The sequence below is a fragment of the Mixophyes fleayi genome, chromosome 4 (assembly GCF_038048845.1).
Source record: "Mixophyes fleayi isolate aMixFle1 chromosome 4, aMixFle1.hap1, whole genome shotgun sequence".
Classification (NCBI taxonomy): domain Eukaryota; kingdom Metazoa; phylum Chordata; class Amphibia; order Anura; family Limnodynastidae; genus Mixophyes; species Mixophyes fleayi.
The window spans coordinates 162,811,412-162,824,500 of record NC_134405.1 but is presented as its reverse complement, the minus strand read 5'-3'; the positions used below and the strand labels follow the sequence as shown (position 1 = coordinate 162,824,500).

Sequence of the window (13,089 nt, the reverse complement as noted above, 5' to 3'; positions counted from 1 at the left end):
TATTAGGTTTCTTTACTCTACCAGTATTATAAAATTGAGATGTAAACTGACTTATTTATGGATTATATTCCATTATATATCCCTGTCTTCATTATTATGTCTATAATTTCAGAGAAAATCGAGAGCACTTTTTGCTTGACAGTCAGAATCCACTGGCTTCTGCAAAGTGAAATCACTATTCGCAGAAGCCAGTGATCTTGGAACCAAAAGCAAATCACCAGATCATTGTAGATGTTACCCTTGTGAGACTGTTCACTTAGGCGGGGGTTATATCTGCTGAGCTCATCTATGTCAGAGCTAGAAGAGTGATTTTCCTTCCTTCACTACAGCTACTACAATCACTTCTACCCCCCCCCCCCAGCAATTGCATGCCCCTACCCTGGCTTTTAAGACCTTGTGAGGCTCAATTACAGAGATCAGGCCACAAGGGTAGTGATACTTAATACATAATAATGTCGCTGTTCCCTCCATCCACCTTCTTGAGTTACCTAATGTAGCCCTTGGTGCCATATTCTGCTCCGACAGGTTACATTACAAACTAAAAACAAATGCTGCGCAGCAAGAGCTATTGGCATCAAGGAACAGGAAGCAAAATATACTAAACATTAGGAAAAAAAACAATGCTCTTTAACATACTTATGACACTGCACTAATAAGGAACTCAAACAATGCTTTAGATCCAATTCTTGTCTGAGAATGGAAGTCCCATTAGTTGTGAGCAATTGTCCTATTTGTTAATATGTTTGTTCCTGGTCAACTTTTTGCTAGATATATTACCTTCCTTGATCTGGAGGGAAAATTAACTATACATCATTTTCTTACAGAGATTATTGTTTGCAAAATTATTTGGCCATTTGACATCTGCCCGAAGAGCTAGAAAGTCTGAAGTTCCACATTTCCGTCTAAAGAAAGTTCAGAATATAAAAATGTGGCTCTCTCTCCGATCATACCTAAAGGTATTTGAATATTTACCCACTTTTACATTTTACTACATATCCAAAAGGCAGAAGCGTACCGGTTAATTTTAAGGTATTACTTATTTAGTCATTTAGGCTGGCGTCTCACTTGCACTTCTGAAAGCTGTGATTTTTACAGCCAATAATTTCAGTAGCCAGTTTAATCACACATGATATTCGGGACCTCAATTACAGCTAGGTGCAAAGCAAAAAAAAAAAAAAAACTGTGCAAATTTGCACTTTGTCAAAATCATGTTGTGCTGCGTGGTGGGAAGGGGGTAAATTTAAAATGTGAAAAAAAAAGATTTGTAGAAATATTTATTGTTTTGCTTTGTTCCGAAGTCTAAACGAGTCCCTTAATAGGAAATGTTGATTACCTGCCTTACTAGAGTATTGCAGCTGTGACAGCACAGCGGAAGCACTCTAGTGCAGCAGTAAATTCACCTTTTCCTCTTAGATCGTTAAGTGAGCTTCAGATTGCTATGTTTTTGTTATATATATGAACAGGGTAAAATCGAAAGGAACTAAAAACAAAATGAGTTTTTAAACTCCTTGCATGAGTTAACTATTCATTCCTGTAAAAATTGATTAAATGGTTATTTCATAATTAAATCTCAGCCTCATTTGAACTGAGCTGTGTTGATGGTGCCTCTCAAAGTGAACTACTCCTTTATATACTGGAAATAATTACAATTATCTCATGATGAAATTGCTTTTTGTAAAAATGTAGCATGTCATTATGGAAACAGAAGTAAAGCAAGTTTCATATAATGGTGTGTTTGACACCACAACTTTCCTTGCATCATTTTTGGAGAAACTTCACATCACTACTACTATGCTGATAGGGGAAAGGGGCCTGTGTTCCTTTCACTATTCGCCCACTCTAACTCTTTCAGTGGCTTCCCGCACACCTCCATTCCCTTTCCCACACGTCACAACACTGTCACATGCAGCCCTCTTCTCACTATAGTACCCAATCATGCTGCCTCCCATGTTCGTCTCCTGCTGCTGATATAATTGGCTACATGTTCTATCCACGCCCCCTTCAGATCAGAGGACTGTCCAGAAAAGTAGGAGATGATGACTGAATATAATAATTGTGCGAAGACTTGAGTCAAATGCATCTTAAAAACTAAAGGTTCCTGTTGACAGGGCTGCTTTTTGGGTTTTTTCTTCACTGTGTTCGTCCTTCAGTTACTAATATGCAACACGCAAGGAAAAACTTCTAATTATTTATCTAATTCTTGTACGAAGAGACAAACCATTATTATTATTATTATTATTATTATTATTATTATTATTATTGTTTCTAAGCCACCTCAAAAGGTCAGCAGTGCCGTACATAGTGAATACAGTGGTAACGTTAACACGGTAAAGGACATTACAGCAAAGGTAAAAACAATGCACTGCAAAATGGTAGAATATACAGTAAAGGAAGCCAAAGCCACCAATTGGCAGACTGTCCTGCTCTCTCCTACCTGTTCTTGCTGCTGCTGGTGTCCTAAGCTCAGTTGCTACTTGTCTGGATCCCGGAATGTTGGGTCCCTGTTTGGGAAAAGGATAGGAATATAAGAGCTAGAAAGCCCAGCAATGAGTGAATACAGTAGGCCTCCCTCCCCCAAAGCAGCCTGATATTAAGTCAAAAGCAGCCACAGTTAATAATTTAGGGCTCCCAGCCACCAACCTGGACAGTAAATTAATGGCATTTGCCTTTAATAAAAAGACCATTTCCCCCAAAAGAACCCAACATTAAATCAATAGTATTTACATTTAATAAACCTATTTCCTCCCAAACATAAAATAATTAGCTTTCACTTTTAAGAAATAGCTCTCCTTCTCCCCAAACTCAGCCACACATTCAATTAATAGCACCCAATTCACCCTAGCATTAAATGAATAGTTACCCATCATCCCAGCCTAAATGAATAGGTACACCATAACCCCACTATTAAAATAAATAGTCCCCACCATAAAATATCCTCCACCAATGAATTAAAAGCTTCCACCCATAATTAAATTATTGGCCCCCACTCTCGCCCTACTATAAACATAATACCTCACTCCCCACCCAGATCACGTCAAAATACTTCCTCTTACACTTGCATTGAAATCCTTTTCCCCCTTCCCCCACACTTATATTAAAAGCCCCTCCAAGCTGTGCTCCATTTTTTTTAACTCAAAATTTTATTGTATAATAAAGTATGAATGACATAGACTTTAGATAACAAGCATATTGATTGGAATAGTCATAAAGCATAGTGGATATCCAGCAATGTCACTCATAAAACAGTAAAGTATATTGCACTATAACAGAATGGTAATGGGTGAGGGGCGGGAGGGAGAGGGAATGGGTATTGGAGGAGGAGGAGGAGGTGTAGGGTGGGTAAGGGGGGGGGGGGGGGAGATGGTCGAATCATGGGATATACTTGAGAGGAGCATGTTCACCTTCAGAAGGGGGTGCTGTCATATCTGCATGGGAGTGTTTTTTAAAGGAGTAAAGGGGTCAATGTTCTCTGGAGTTGTGGAGGGAGAGACTATTTGGAGGAAGATAAAGCTACGGGGATCTTAGGCATAAAGCCAGGGGGCCCAGATTTGATGAAATTTGTCTTCTTTGTCTCGCAGCAGCGACGTGATTTTTTCCACGTTGGCAATAAACCATATATAAGATTTAAGAGAAGAGATGCGGGGGGGGTTCGCCTGCTTCCAGAGCTTAGCAATCAAACATCTGGCGGCTGCCAGAACATGCGAGGCAAGTTTTGCGGAATGGGTGTCTAGGTCTTGTATAGGGTAACAGAGGAGGAAGGACCATGGATCCTTTCTGATAGGGCATTGGAGGAGGGAGGAAAGAAGTCTCGAAACCCTGTCCCAGAAGGAGGAGATAACCGGGCATGACCACCAAATATGCACGAAGGTGCCTCGATGGCCACAATTCCTCCAGCAATCGGGAGAGGCTGACTGGTACATTTTTGCGAGCTTGTCAGGTGTGAGATACCACCTGTAGTAGACTTTGTACGCATTTTCCTTAATTAATGTGGAGATGGAACTAGAAGCCACGTTTAGCCTGATGGTCTCCCAGCAGTCCTCCTCCGGGGGAGGGCCCAGATCCCTCTCCCACTCCCTCTCATGTGCGTTCCCGGAGGGAATCAGTTTTCCTAGTAGTAGACTATACAAGGACGAGATCATACCCCTTCGCAGAGGGGAAGAGAGGCAGAGAGATTCAAATTGGGAGGGGGAGTGAGGTGAGTTGTCCGACAGGAGTGACAGGAGGAAGTGCCGAACCTGCAGGTATTGGTAGAACGGCGGGTGAAAGTTAGGGACCCTGGAGCAGAGGGCGTCATAGGATATGGGCCTTCCTCGCTCAAGAAGGCTCCCGGCAAAACGGAATCCTGCCCTAGTCCATAGCCGAGAGAAAGATCGGGACTTTCCCGGAGGGAAGGTGGGGTTATGCCACAGGGGTATGATGTGCAGAGGGTTAGGAAAGATAGAGAGATGACCCTTGCAGGTCTCCCAGATCCGAGCCGCAAATTCCAGAGTTGGAAAACGTTTGGTTAGGACCTTCCGAATATCAGAAGGGACTCCCCAAAGGCCTGACAAGTCGGGTACGGAGAGGTAGGCAGCCTCCAGGTCTGCCCATGCATGAGATGCCGGTGGAGCAAATGAGGAGGCTATTGAGCTTAGCTGAGCTGCCCAGTAGTAGGCCTTGAGGTCGGGGAAGCCCCTGCCTCCGCAGCCCTTAGGTTTTTTAAGTAGTGCCAATCGGAGCCTGGGAGACCTGCCTCGCCAAACAAATTTAGAAAGGTGTTGTTGCATAGAGTAAATTTCAGTTAGGGGTATTCTCACAGGCAGTGTCTGGAAAAGGTAAAGAAGTTGAGGGAGAACAGTCATTTTTACCGCAATGATCCTGCCCAGCCACGAGATGATTAGGGTTCGCCAGGAGAAGATGTCTGACTTGAGTTTGTGGAAGAGGGCTGGATAGTTCTCCTGGTATAGGGTTTCATATGAGGTGGTTATATATACTCCCAGGTATTTTAATTTTTTCTTCTGCCATCTAAAGTGAAAATGGGAGGTGAGATCATAGCAGTCCTGTGAGGGCACATTAAGAAATAGGGCTTCGGATTTTGTTATGTTGATTTTATACCCGGATAGGTCACCATATCTCGAGAGGAGGCAGAACAGGTTGGGCAGAGATATTCTTGGTTGCTGGAGCGTGAGGAGTATATCGTCAGCAAAGAGTGAGAGCTTACTCTCCAGGGACCCTGTCTCCACTCCTCTGATATCTGGGGAGGCTCGGATAGTGGCTGCCAGAGGCTCAATGACCAAGGCAAAAATTAAAGGGGAGAGTGGGCATCCTTGGCGGGTGCCATTACTTATTGGGACGGGATCAGAAGGAGAACCATTGACCATAACCTTAGCAGAGGGGTGAGAATACAGGGCCTGGACCCCCGACAAGAAATCCCCAGACAGACCGAAATGCTTGAGGGTATGAGTCATGAACTGCCAGGAGATCCTGTCGAAGGCCTTTTCGGCATCCAAGGATAAAATGATGGATGGAGTTTTCCTAGTGTTAATTATATGAATGAGATCGATAGTTCTCCTTGTGTTATCCCTGGCCTGCCTACCAGGGACAAACCCCACCTGATCATAGTGAACTAGCCCGGGGAGTACAGTGTTTAGGCGATTGGCCAGGATCTTAGTGTAAAGTTTCAAGTCATTATTAAGGAGGGATATTGGGCAATAACTAGCACAATTATGGACTTCTTTGCCTTCCTTGTGGATCAGGGTTATCCGAGCCTCCAGAGATTCTTTAGGCCAGGGTTTGCCCTTTAGGATAGAGTTAAAAAGAGTGGAGAGTTGGGGGGCCAGAAGAGCAGCGAATTTCTTATAGTAGGCTGCTGAAAACCCATCAGGACCAGGTGCCTTTCCTGTTTTCTGAGCCTTAATAACCTGCACTACCTCCTCCAAGGAGATGGGTTCACTAAGGCGGTCTGCAGCCTGGGGAGTAAGCTTCGGAAGGCGAGCGTCCTCCAGGAACTTATCTATACGCTCTGACTGTTCCCTGTGGGCCGAAGTGTTGGGGGGTTGAGGGAGGTTGTACAATTTTAAATAGTAATTTTGGAATTCTGAGCGGATTAATTTTGGGTCATAGACCAGAGTCCCGGAGGGATCCCTAATAGCCATAAGATTACGGGCCGAGACTTTGGTCCGCAGCCGAGTGGCCAAGAGCTTGTCCGCCTTATCACCTTTTTCGTAAAAGCGCTGGTTCAGCCATTTCAGCTTGTTGGCCACTCGGTGGGAGAGAAGTAGGTTAAGTTCACCTCTCACGGAGGCCATTTGTTCAAATAAAGCAGGGTCAGGGTTAGATTTATGTTGTTCTTCCAACTGGTGGAGGGTCGTGGAGAGACGCATGGTCTCGGCCACCCTAATCCTCTTAGCATTTGCTGCCGAAGCCATTAGATGGCCTCTAATGACCGCCTTATGAGCATTCCAGAGAGTAGAGGGGGAAATATCAGGAGATTCATTTGTTTCAAAATATTCGGATATTAGGGATTTAATATGAGCTACTGTGTTTTTGTCGTGGAGAAGGGACTCGTTGAGTCTCCAGGAGAATGTGGAGGAGCGAGATACTAGGGAGGAGAGGTCCGCCGAAATTGGGGCATGGTCAGACCATGTAATTGAATGGATAGTGGAATTAGTGAGTTTGAGGGTCAGGTCGTGGCTGAGCAGGATCATGTCGATTCGGGAATAAGTGTTATGGACTGAGGAGTAGAAAGAATAATCCCGGGCCAAGGGGTCAGAGATTCTCCAAGTATCATACAGATTGTGCAGTTTCATGAAATCCTGCAGGGCTCTAGAGTTCCTCCTGTCCCTCCCGTCGGAAGGAGCAGTTGAAGGGGCAGACCTATCCAAATGGGGGGTGAGGACCGCGTTAAAGTCTCCTCCCACTATCAATTCTCCCTTGCGAACCTGAGAGAGTGTAGCTCCCAGGCGCCTAAAGAATTTGTGCTGGTCTTGGTTTGGGGCATAGATGTTCACTAGTGTGCACGGGAGGTTGTTCAATTTACCTACTAGGATAATGTATCTACCTTCTTTATCCCTGTGTGAGTCTGCGAGATCAAAGACAAGATTACGTGAGAAGAGGATTGCCACCCCGCATCTCTTCTTGGCAGAGTCACAAGCATGATAAGAAAGGGGGAATCTCTTGGATTTAAGTTCCGGGTGCAAGTGTTTGATAAAGTGGGTCTCCTGTAGGAATACTAGGTCGCCTTTAAGGGCCTGTAAAGAAGCGTAGAGTTTGCCTCTTTTTTGGGGAGAGTTAAGACCTTTAACATTGAAAGAAATCAGACGGAGTGTCATGAGAAAGTCAAAGTGGGAGAGTCAGGAGGTGAAAATATATGTAGTGAATTGTAGTTTTGTCTTGCTGAAGGGATAGATGCCAGAGACGACCATGGTTGGGGAGACATTGTAGGTGTGGTGGGAGAGTGGGGAAAGGAGGACGGGAGTGGTGCAGGGAACCCGTCCAGGATGCTGGTGGGGCAGAAGGAACGGTACTTTAGGTACCCGGGGACCAGCTGAGAGCAGTCAAGCTCTATGGGGGAGGTGGCTAGGGCTTACCAATCGGGAAGGCGAAAGGTAGATGGCTGACAGGGGTGGGGGGGGGGGGAGGCGGGTATCTGCTACCCAGTGGGCCCGTGGGTGTGGGGGAAGAGGGGATGACAGAGAGGGCTGTATCAGTAAGGTGGGGCCACATCATGTAAACATATAAACATATGGATTAACTATGTAACATTGTCGAACCAGAGGGTACAGAGATAACAAACAAATGTTTACAAATGCCAATTTGAACCACTGTGAGCGTATAGAGAATTTCAACAGTTAAACAAAAAGCAATTACATAACGGGACCAAATGGACCCCAAAAAAACAGATAAACATGCCTGCCGATGGTCATGGGGGAGATGCCGCTTTTCCGAGGGAGGTCCATAGCGGCATTCCGCTGTAACTCCTAGAAGGCCATGGGTATGGAAATCCACCTGTATACGAAGCAAAACAAACAACAAGCAAAAAACAAGGCAGGGCAAACAGGAACCCCAGACCTCAGGCGTGTGAACAATATATTGAGAAGTTAGGTAACATATGGACATTTCGGAGGGCACGTCTCCGGGTAAGTATAGTTCCTCAAATGTCCTTCGGTAGAATTGGCCATTAGGCGGTCAGGAACGGTTTACAATAGCCCTGGATCGGATCGGATTGACCTTTCCTGGGTGGGGAGTTTCTGATCCCTAAAAGACAGTCAGGGATATAAATTACTAGGTCTTGCGAGGAGTGGAGGACTTTTGTACTGTAGACCATTCGCCTCGCGGAGCTCTTTGGGGCCGCGGGTTTAGATCCTGGTTGCTCGAGGTAGATGAATGAGAGGCGCCCGTGGGGGGCTCAGGAGCAAGACCTAAGCGGTGTAGGAGGGCCTGGGCCTCCGGTAGTGTGCGGGCGGAAATCTGTCTCTCCTGGTGCCAGAGGAACAGGCGGAAGGGGAAGCCCCAGCGATAACGGACATTATGATCTCGTAGAACTTGCGTTACCGGGGCAAGCTCCCGACGTCTGGCCAGGGTGGTTGGTGACAAGTCCTGGAAGATCTGTATGTTGTGACCCTCGAATGTTAAGGTATGTAATTTTCTGGCTCCGCGCAAGACCATCTCTTTGGTAGTATAAAAGTGAAGTCGTAAGATGACATCTCTAGGCTGGTTCTGGTCGGTAGATCTGGGCTTTAGGGCCCTATGGGCTCTGTCCAGCAATAAGTGGTCCTCCGGGACCTCAGGGGCCAATTGGGAGAAAAGCTTCTTCAAGTATTGGTCCAGATGCGCAGGTTCGACCGTTTCTGGAATGCCTTTTAGGCGCAGATTGTTCCGCCTCGCCCGATTGTCCATATCCTCTTGATGTTCCTGGACAGATGTCAAGTCACTTCGTAGGCGTACAATGTCTTCCTCCATGCCTGTCTGAGAGGACACCACCGTCTCTAATCTTTGTTCAACTTGGTCAGTGCGGGTTCCTATTGAAGTCACCTCTGTCCGCAGTGAGTGGAGGGCAGCTTGTACTTCTGAGTGCACGGAAGATTTCAGTTCTTTCATTTCTTTAATTAACGTTAGGAAGTCCCGTCTGGTTATCGGGGACGTATCATCTTCCTCTGAGTCAGATTCAGCAGAAGTGTGGGGGGAGCCCGTCCTCGACCGATGCGGGGTTGAGGTTGATTGCTTCGAGAAATATTGAGGGAGGCTTTTGGGGTGGGATTTCTTACTGCCTTTAGGCATTGTGAAGGATCCTCAAAGGCAGGGCTGTCAGGCAGTAAGAGGGGCTGTGTGAGCAAACCGGATAGTAGAATAAATTACAATGGGAGGGCCCACATAGGGAAGAGAATTCACATGGGTCTGAGTGTAAATAGCATGGAAAAGACTTCCCGCCCCTGTCAGCACTTTAGGGGGTTACAGGGTCATTGCGCACCCCTGGAGCTCTGGGATCGGCTCCAATAATAGGTAAAATACAATATGGGTTAGGACTATAGTGATTCAGGAGGTGTGAAGCCTGAAGTCTTAGAAGAATCTCAGAATACTTGAAGGAGGCAGGCAGAATGGGCAGCGGTAGTGTAATTGCCCCGTGTGTAGCAGGTTTTTGTTTTGTTTTTTTGTTTTTTTTTTTGGTTTTTTCACACTGACCTGGCTCCTGTGGTTGGGCGCTGGCAGTGGGTGGTTTCTCCAGTCTCCTCGCCAGTCCGGGTGCTTTTTCAGCTGCAGGCTTGGCCCGTGTCCTCTGGTCCAGCGCTGCTGGGGGATATATCTGCGCCACTAATTGTCAGGCCGAGAGTGCGCCTGGTGGTTAGCTGCTGGCGGACCCCTAATGGTGGGAACCTCCGAGCCCAGTCATGAGCTCTAAGCTGAGCTGAAGGCCCAGCGCAGGAAGCCCTGGGACGAATTGCCCGACCGGAAGTCCCCGCGGTAAAACCGGAAGTGGAGATGTCCGCCGGGTAGGTCTGAAATTGAGCCCCAGGCCTTCTCCGGAAGTAGGCCTCCGGGTCCCGCTCACCTATTCCTGTCAGATGGCGGCGTCTGTGGCTCCGAGCGCCGTGGGGGCTCTATAGGAAGCGGAGCTCCGCTTGAAGAAGCCCCAGGGAGTTGTATGGGCGGTCAGGAGCTGAGAGCTGAGAGGCCCAGCGTGGCGGGGACCAGTTGCGGTGCCGTCGGGAGGGGGAGGTGAGTGACCAGCTGCAGCTGGGGTATCCAGGGCAGTGCCCCAATCCTCTGGTGCCAGATTCAGGGAGAATGGGCCACGAGTTTGCAGGTAATTCCCCAAGTACCTGATTTGAGTGCAGGAGCTGATGTGAAAAGCGACCACCTGAAATGGCTGCCTAGCCACGCCCCCCTGTGCTCCATTTTTAATACAGGTTCAGCACAATAACTCTAGTTATAACTTTTAATTGGAATGTACATATACAAGTATAAATATTATATTATACTTGTACATTAAATTCCTCCATTTACATTAAAAGTTCCTTTCCCTCATTGTGACACACTTACATGAGAAACCACTCATCACACTCATCACACTCGCCTCCTTCATCCAGTGCTGTATCTTGTGTCCTGCTGCTGCACACATGCTGGCACTGGGGAGAAAGGGACAGGGACTCACAGCAGGGGAAAGTGTAGGATGGATCATAAATGATCCGCAACCATAAGCTGTAAAGTGCATGGTCCGGGGAGAGGGTCCAGTCACCTCAAGCATGCAGGGCCACTAAGGAATTGTGGGCCCCAGTACAGCAACTTCATGGGGCCCCCCTATAGTCGAAGAGCATGCAAAGTTTTATGTGTCACAGTTGTGTGCCTAGCAGGTGACAAGCGTAAGGCAAGGAACAATTTAATATCCTTGGAGGATACAGTAATTTGGTGCTACAGGGCTCCCATAGTTTAGAGAAGGAGCCCTGTTGCACTGTCATTAAAGAAATGCCCACTTAAATGGTTCACATGGTACGAATTCTTTTCAAAGTATAGACCTGTGTCTGCCACCTAAATCTCCCATGCTGTATACCCCTCTAGAGGGTAGATGTCCCGTTTTCAAAATGTGCCTTTATGGTTGATTGGGGTCAATACGGCCAGTCTCCGACTCCTGCCCCCCTGTCTGTCTCCCTCCTCCTCCCTCTTGAAGTCTTTGTCTTATGTGTACTTGAATGTTTCCTGTGTTATTGTTTTTTGTTACCTTTTTGATGGTTTATGTGCAGTTCTGTTTGATTTATTGGATCTACATTATGCACTGTGCTCTGTGGTAACTGCTATGTTTGTTGCATATTCTTTTACTAAAAACTTAATAAAAACCTTTTGAGAAAGAAATGCCCACATGCTTTACTCACACATACCCCCTTTGCCCAGCAGCTTTGATCACACTTGTCCCCCCTAGCCACAAGGTCTACCTTCAGAGAGGAGGATGAGATGCAGACCGTCCTGCCGGTCCGTGCATAGGCTGCCACATCGCATATTACTCACTGCGGCAGCATAATCTATTCATAGAATATTGTACTATAAGCTGTAGTACAAAAAATTTGGGAATGAATGATGCGACCGCATTTAGTAGTATGCGACCTGGCAGCCTATGCACGGACTGCATAGGGTTGCTTGCCAGAAACCCCCACCTCCTAGCCAGAGATGCCAGTGGGGTGTCTGGCAAGCAACCCTATGCAGTCCGTTTCAGGTACCAGGAAATCCCTCCACCCCGGGTGCACCACTGCGGTAGTGGTGGGTTAGGAGAACTGGCAGGCTTAGGAGACCAAGTATGAAGCCTCTGAGGGAGGTGGTAAGCAATACAGTTTATGCCACATATATAACCTCTCAAAATATTTTTTTTGTCACACTCAAAGGCAGGTGTCGATACTTCTAGAAGATTATCACTTGGTATTGTGGAGGCGTCTTTGAAATTAATTTGAGATGTTTGCTTTTTTTTATCTTTGCCAATGAATATTCTAATAAGGAAGGCAAATCATGATATTCTACTGATTATATTAAATATTATATTTGTTATAGTTTAACATAAAGCATAACATGTTTTTGTTTTTTCTCCTTCCAGCGAAGAGGACCCCAACGTTCAGTTGACGTAATAGTTTCATCTGCCTTCTTACTGACCATTTCAGCAGTATTTATTTGCTGTGCACAGGTGAGATTGTGTTTTTGGTTTTGTTTTTGTTTTTTAAATCTTGACCCTAACTGATCATTACTTTTCTCCAAATTTTTGAAGCTTGTATGTCTACTTTTAAAGACATAGAAGCTCAGCAGAACGTGAAACTTTGGGGGTGCCATGTTGGGGACCACCACCATTCCTGACAAAATTCATTGGTCAGTTCTCCAGGGCTTATCATACTCGCAACATTTGCAATGCTCAGCTGGCATACTATGGGAAAACTGTGGTTTTACCAGGGTAATCTACTTTATTTAAAAAATAAATAAATTGATTTTTAATTGTAAAAACAGTGGGACACATGGGATTTCTATGAATCCCAATGGAATATTTAAATGCTACAAGGTATTTGAAATGCTGTATGAATATCTGGCTCATTAAGGAAAACATGTAAATAAGTACAATATTGCGTAGATGTATTCTTAAAATAAGATCTCCATCTCTGCAACTCTTTTTAGTCTGTCACAAAAGACACGTCTGTTTTCACTGTCCTGGAAAACTGAGTTTTCAATAAAACCAGACTGCTTAGAATTCTTCTGTATGTATCTATATAAATAAATTTAAAATGCACTAATCCAAAAATGACAGTTTTAAACCATGAATATCAAATGCAGTGCTTCGTCCTGTGTCAACATTACAATACAGATCTGTTAAAAAGCAAAGTGGCATTGAGCATTTCCTCCACTCATTACGAACTACTAGTATACAGTCCTAAGTGGATCTGACACAAGTGAGGAAACAGCAATTGCAGAGCATGTCAATTACTGTGTGTAAATTGCCTGGCCCTGCCACTATGAACCCACAAATCTGCAGTCTGCATAGATCCGTTTTGCTGCCTTGGCATATTACTGCCAGTCTGACAAACCCTGGCTTTTTTTACTGGTGCAAAATAAGTAAGCACTGCCCTCCTTCAAGATTGTCTGTCT

General features: G+C 45.6%; 1 protein-coding gene across 2 annotated transcripts in view; it reads left to right on the top strand.

Annotated features, from left to right (window-relative positions):
* Nucleotides 1-13,089, top strand: part of PHTF2 (putative homeodomain transcription factor 2) — a 111,467-nt gene that overhangs the window by 85,710 nt on the left and 12,668 nt on the right. For both annotated transcript variants that reach the window (XM_075208724.1, XM_075208723.1), the window contains 2 exons: nt 825-956; nt 12,056-12,142. In XM_075208724.1, coding sequence (XP_075064825.1) covers nt 825-956; nt 12,056-12,142 — 219 coding nt within the window. The remainder of the gene's footprint in view (nt 1-824; nt 957-12,055; nt 12,143-13,089) is intronic.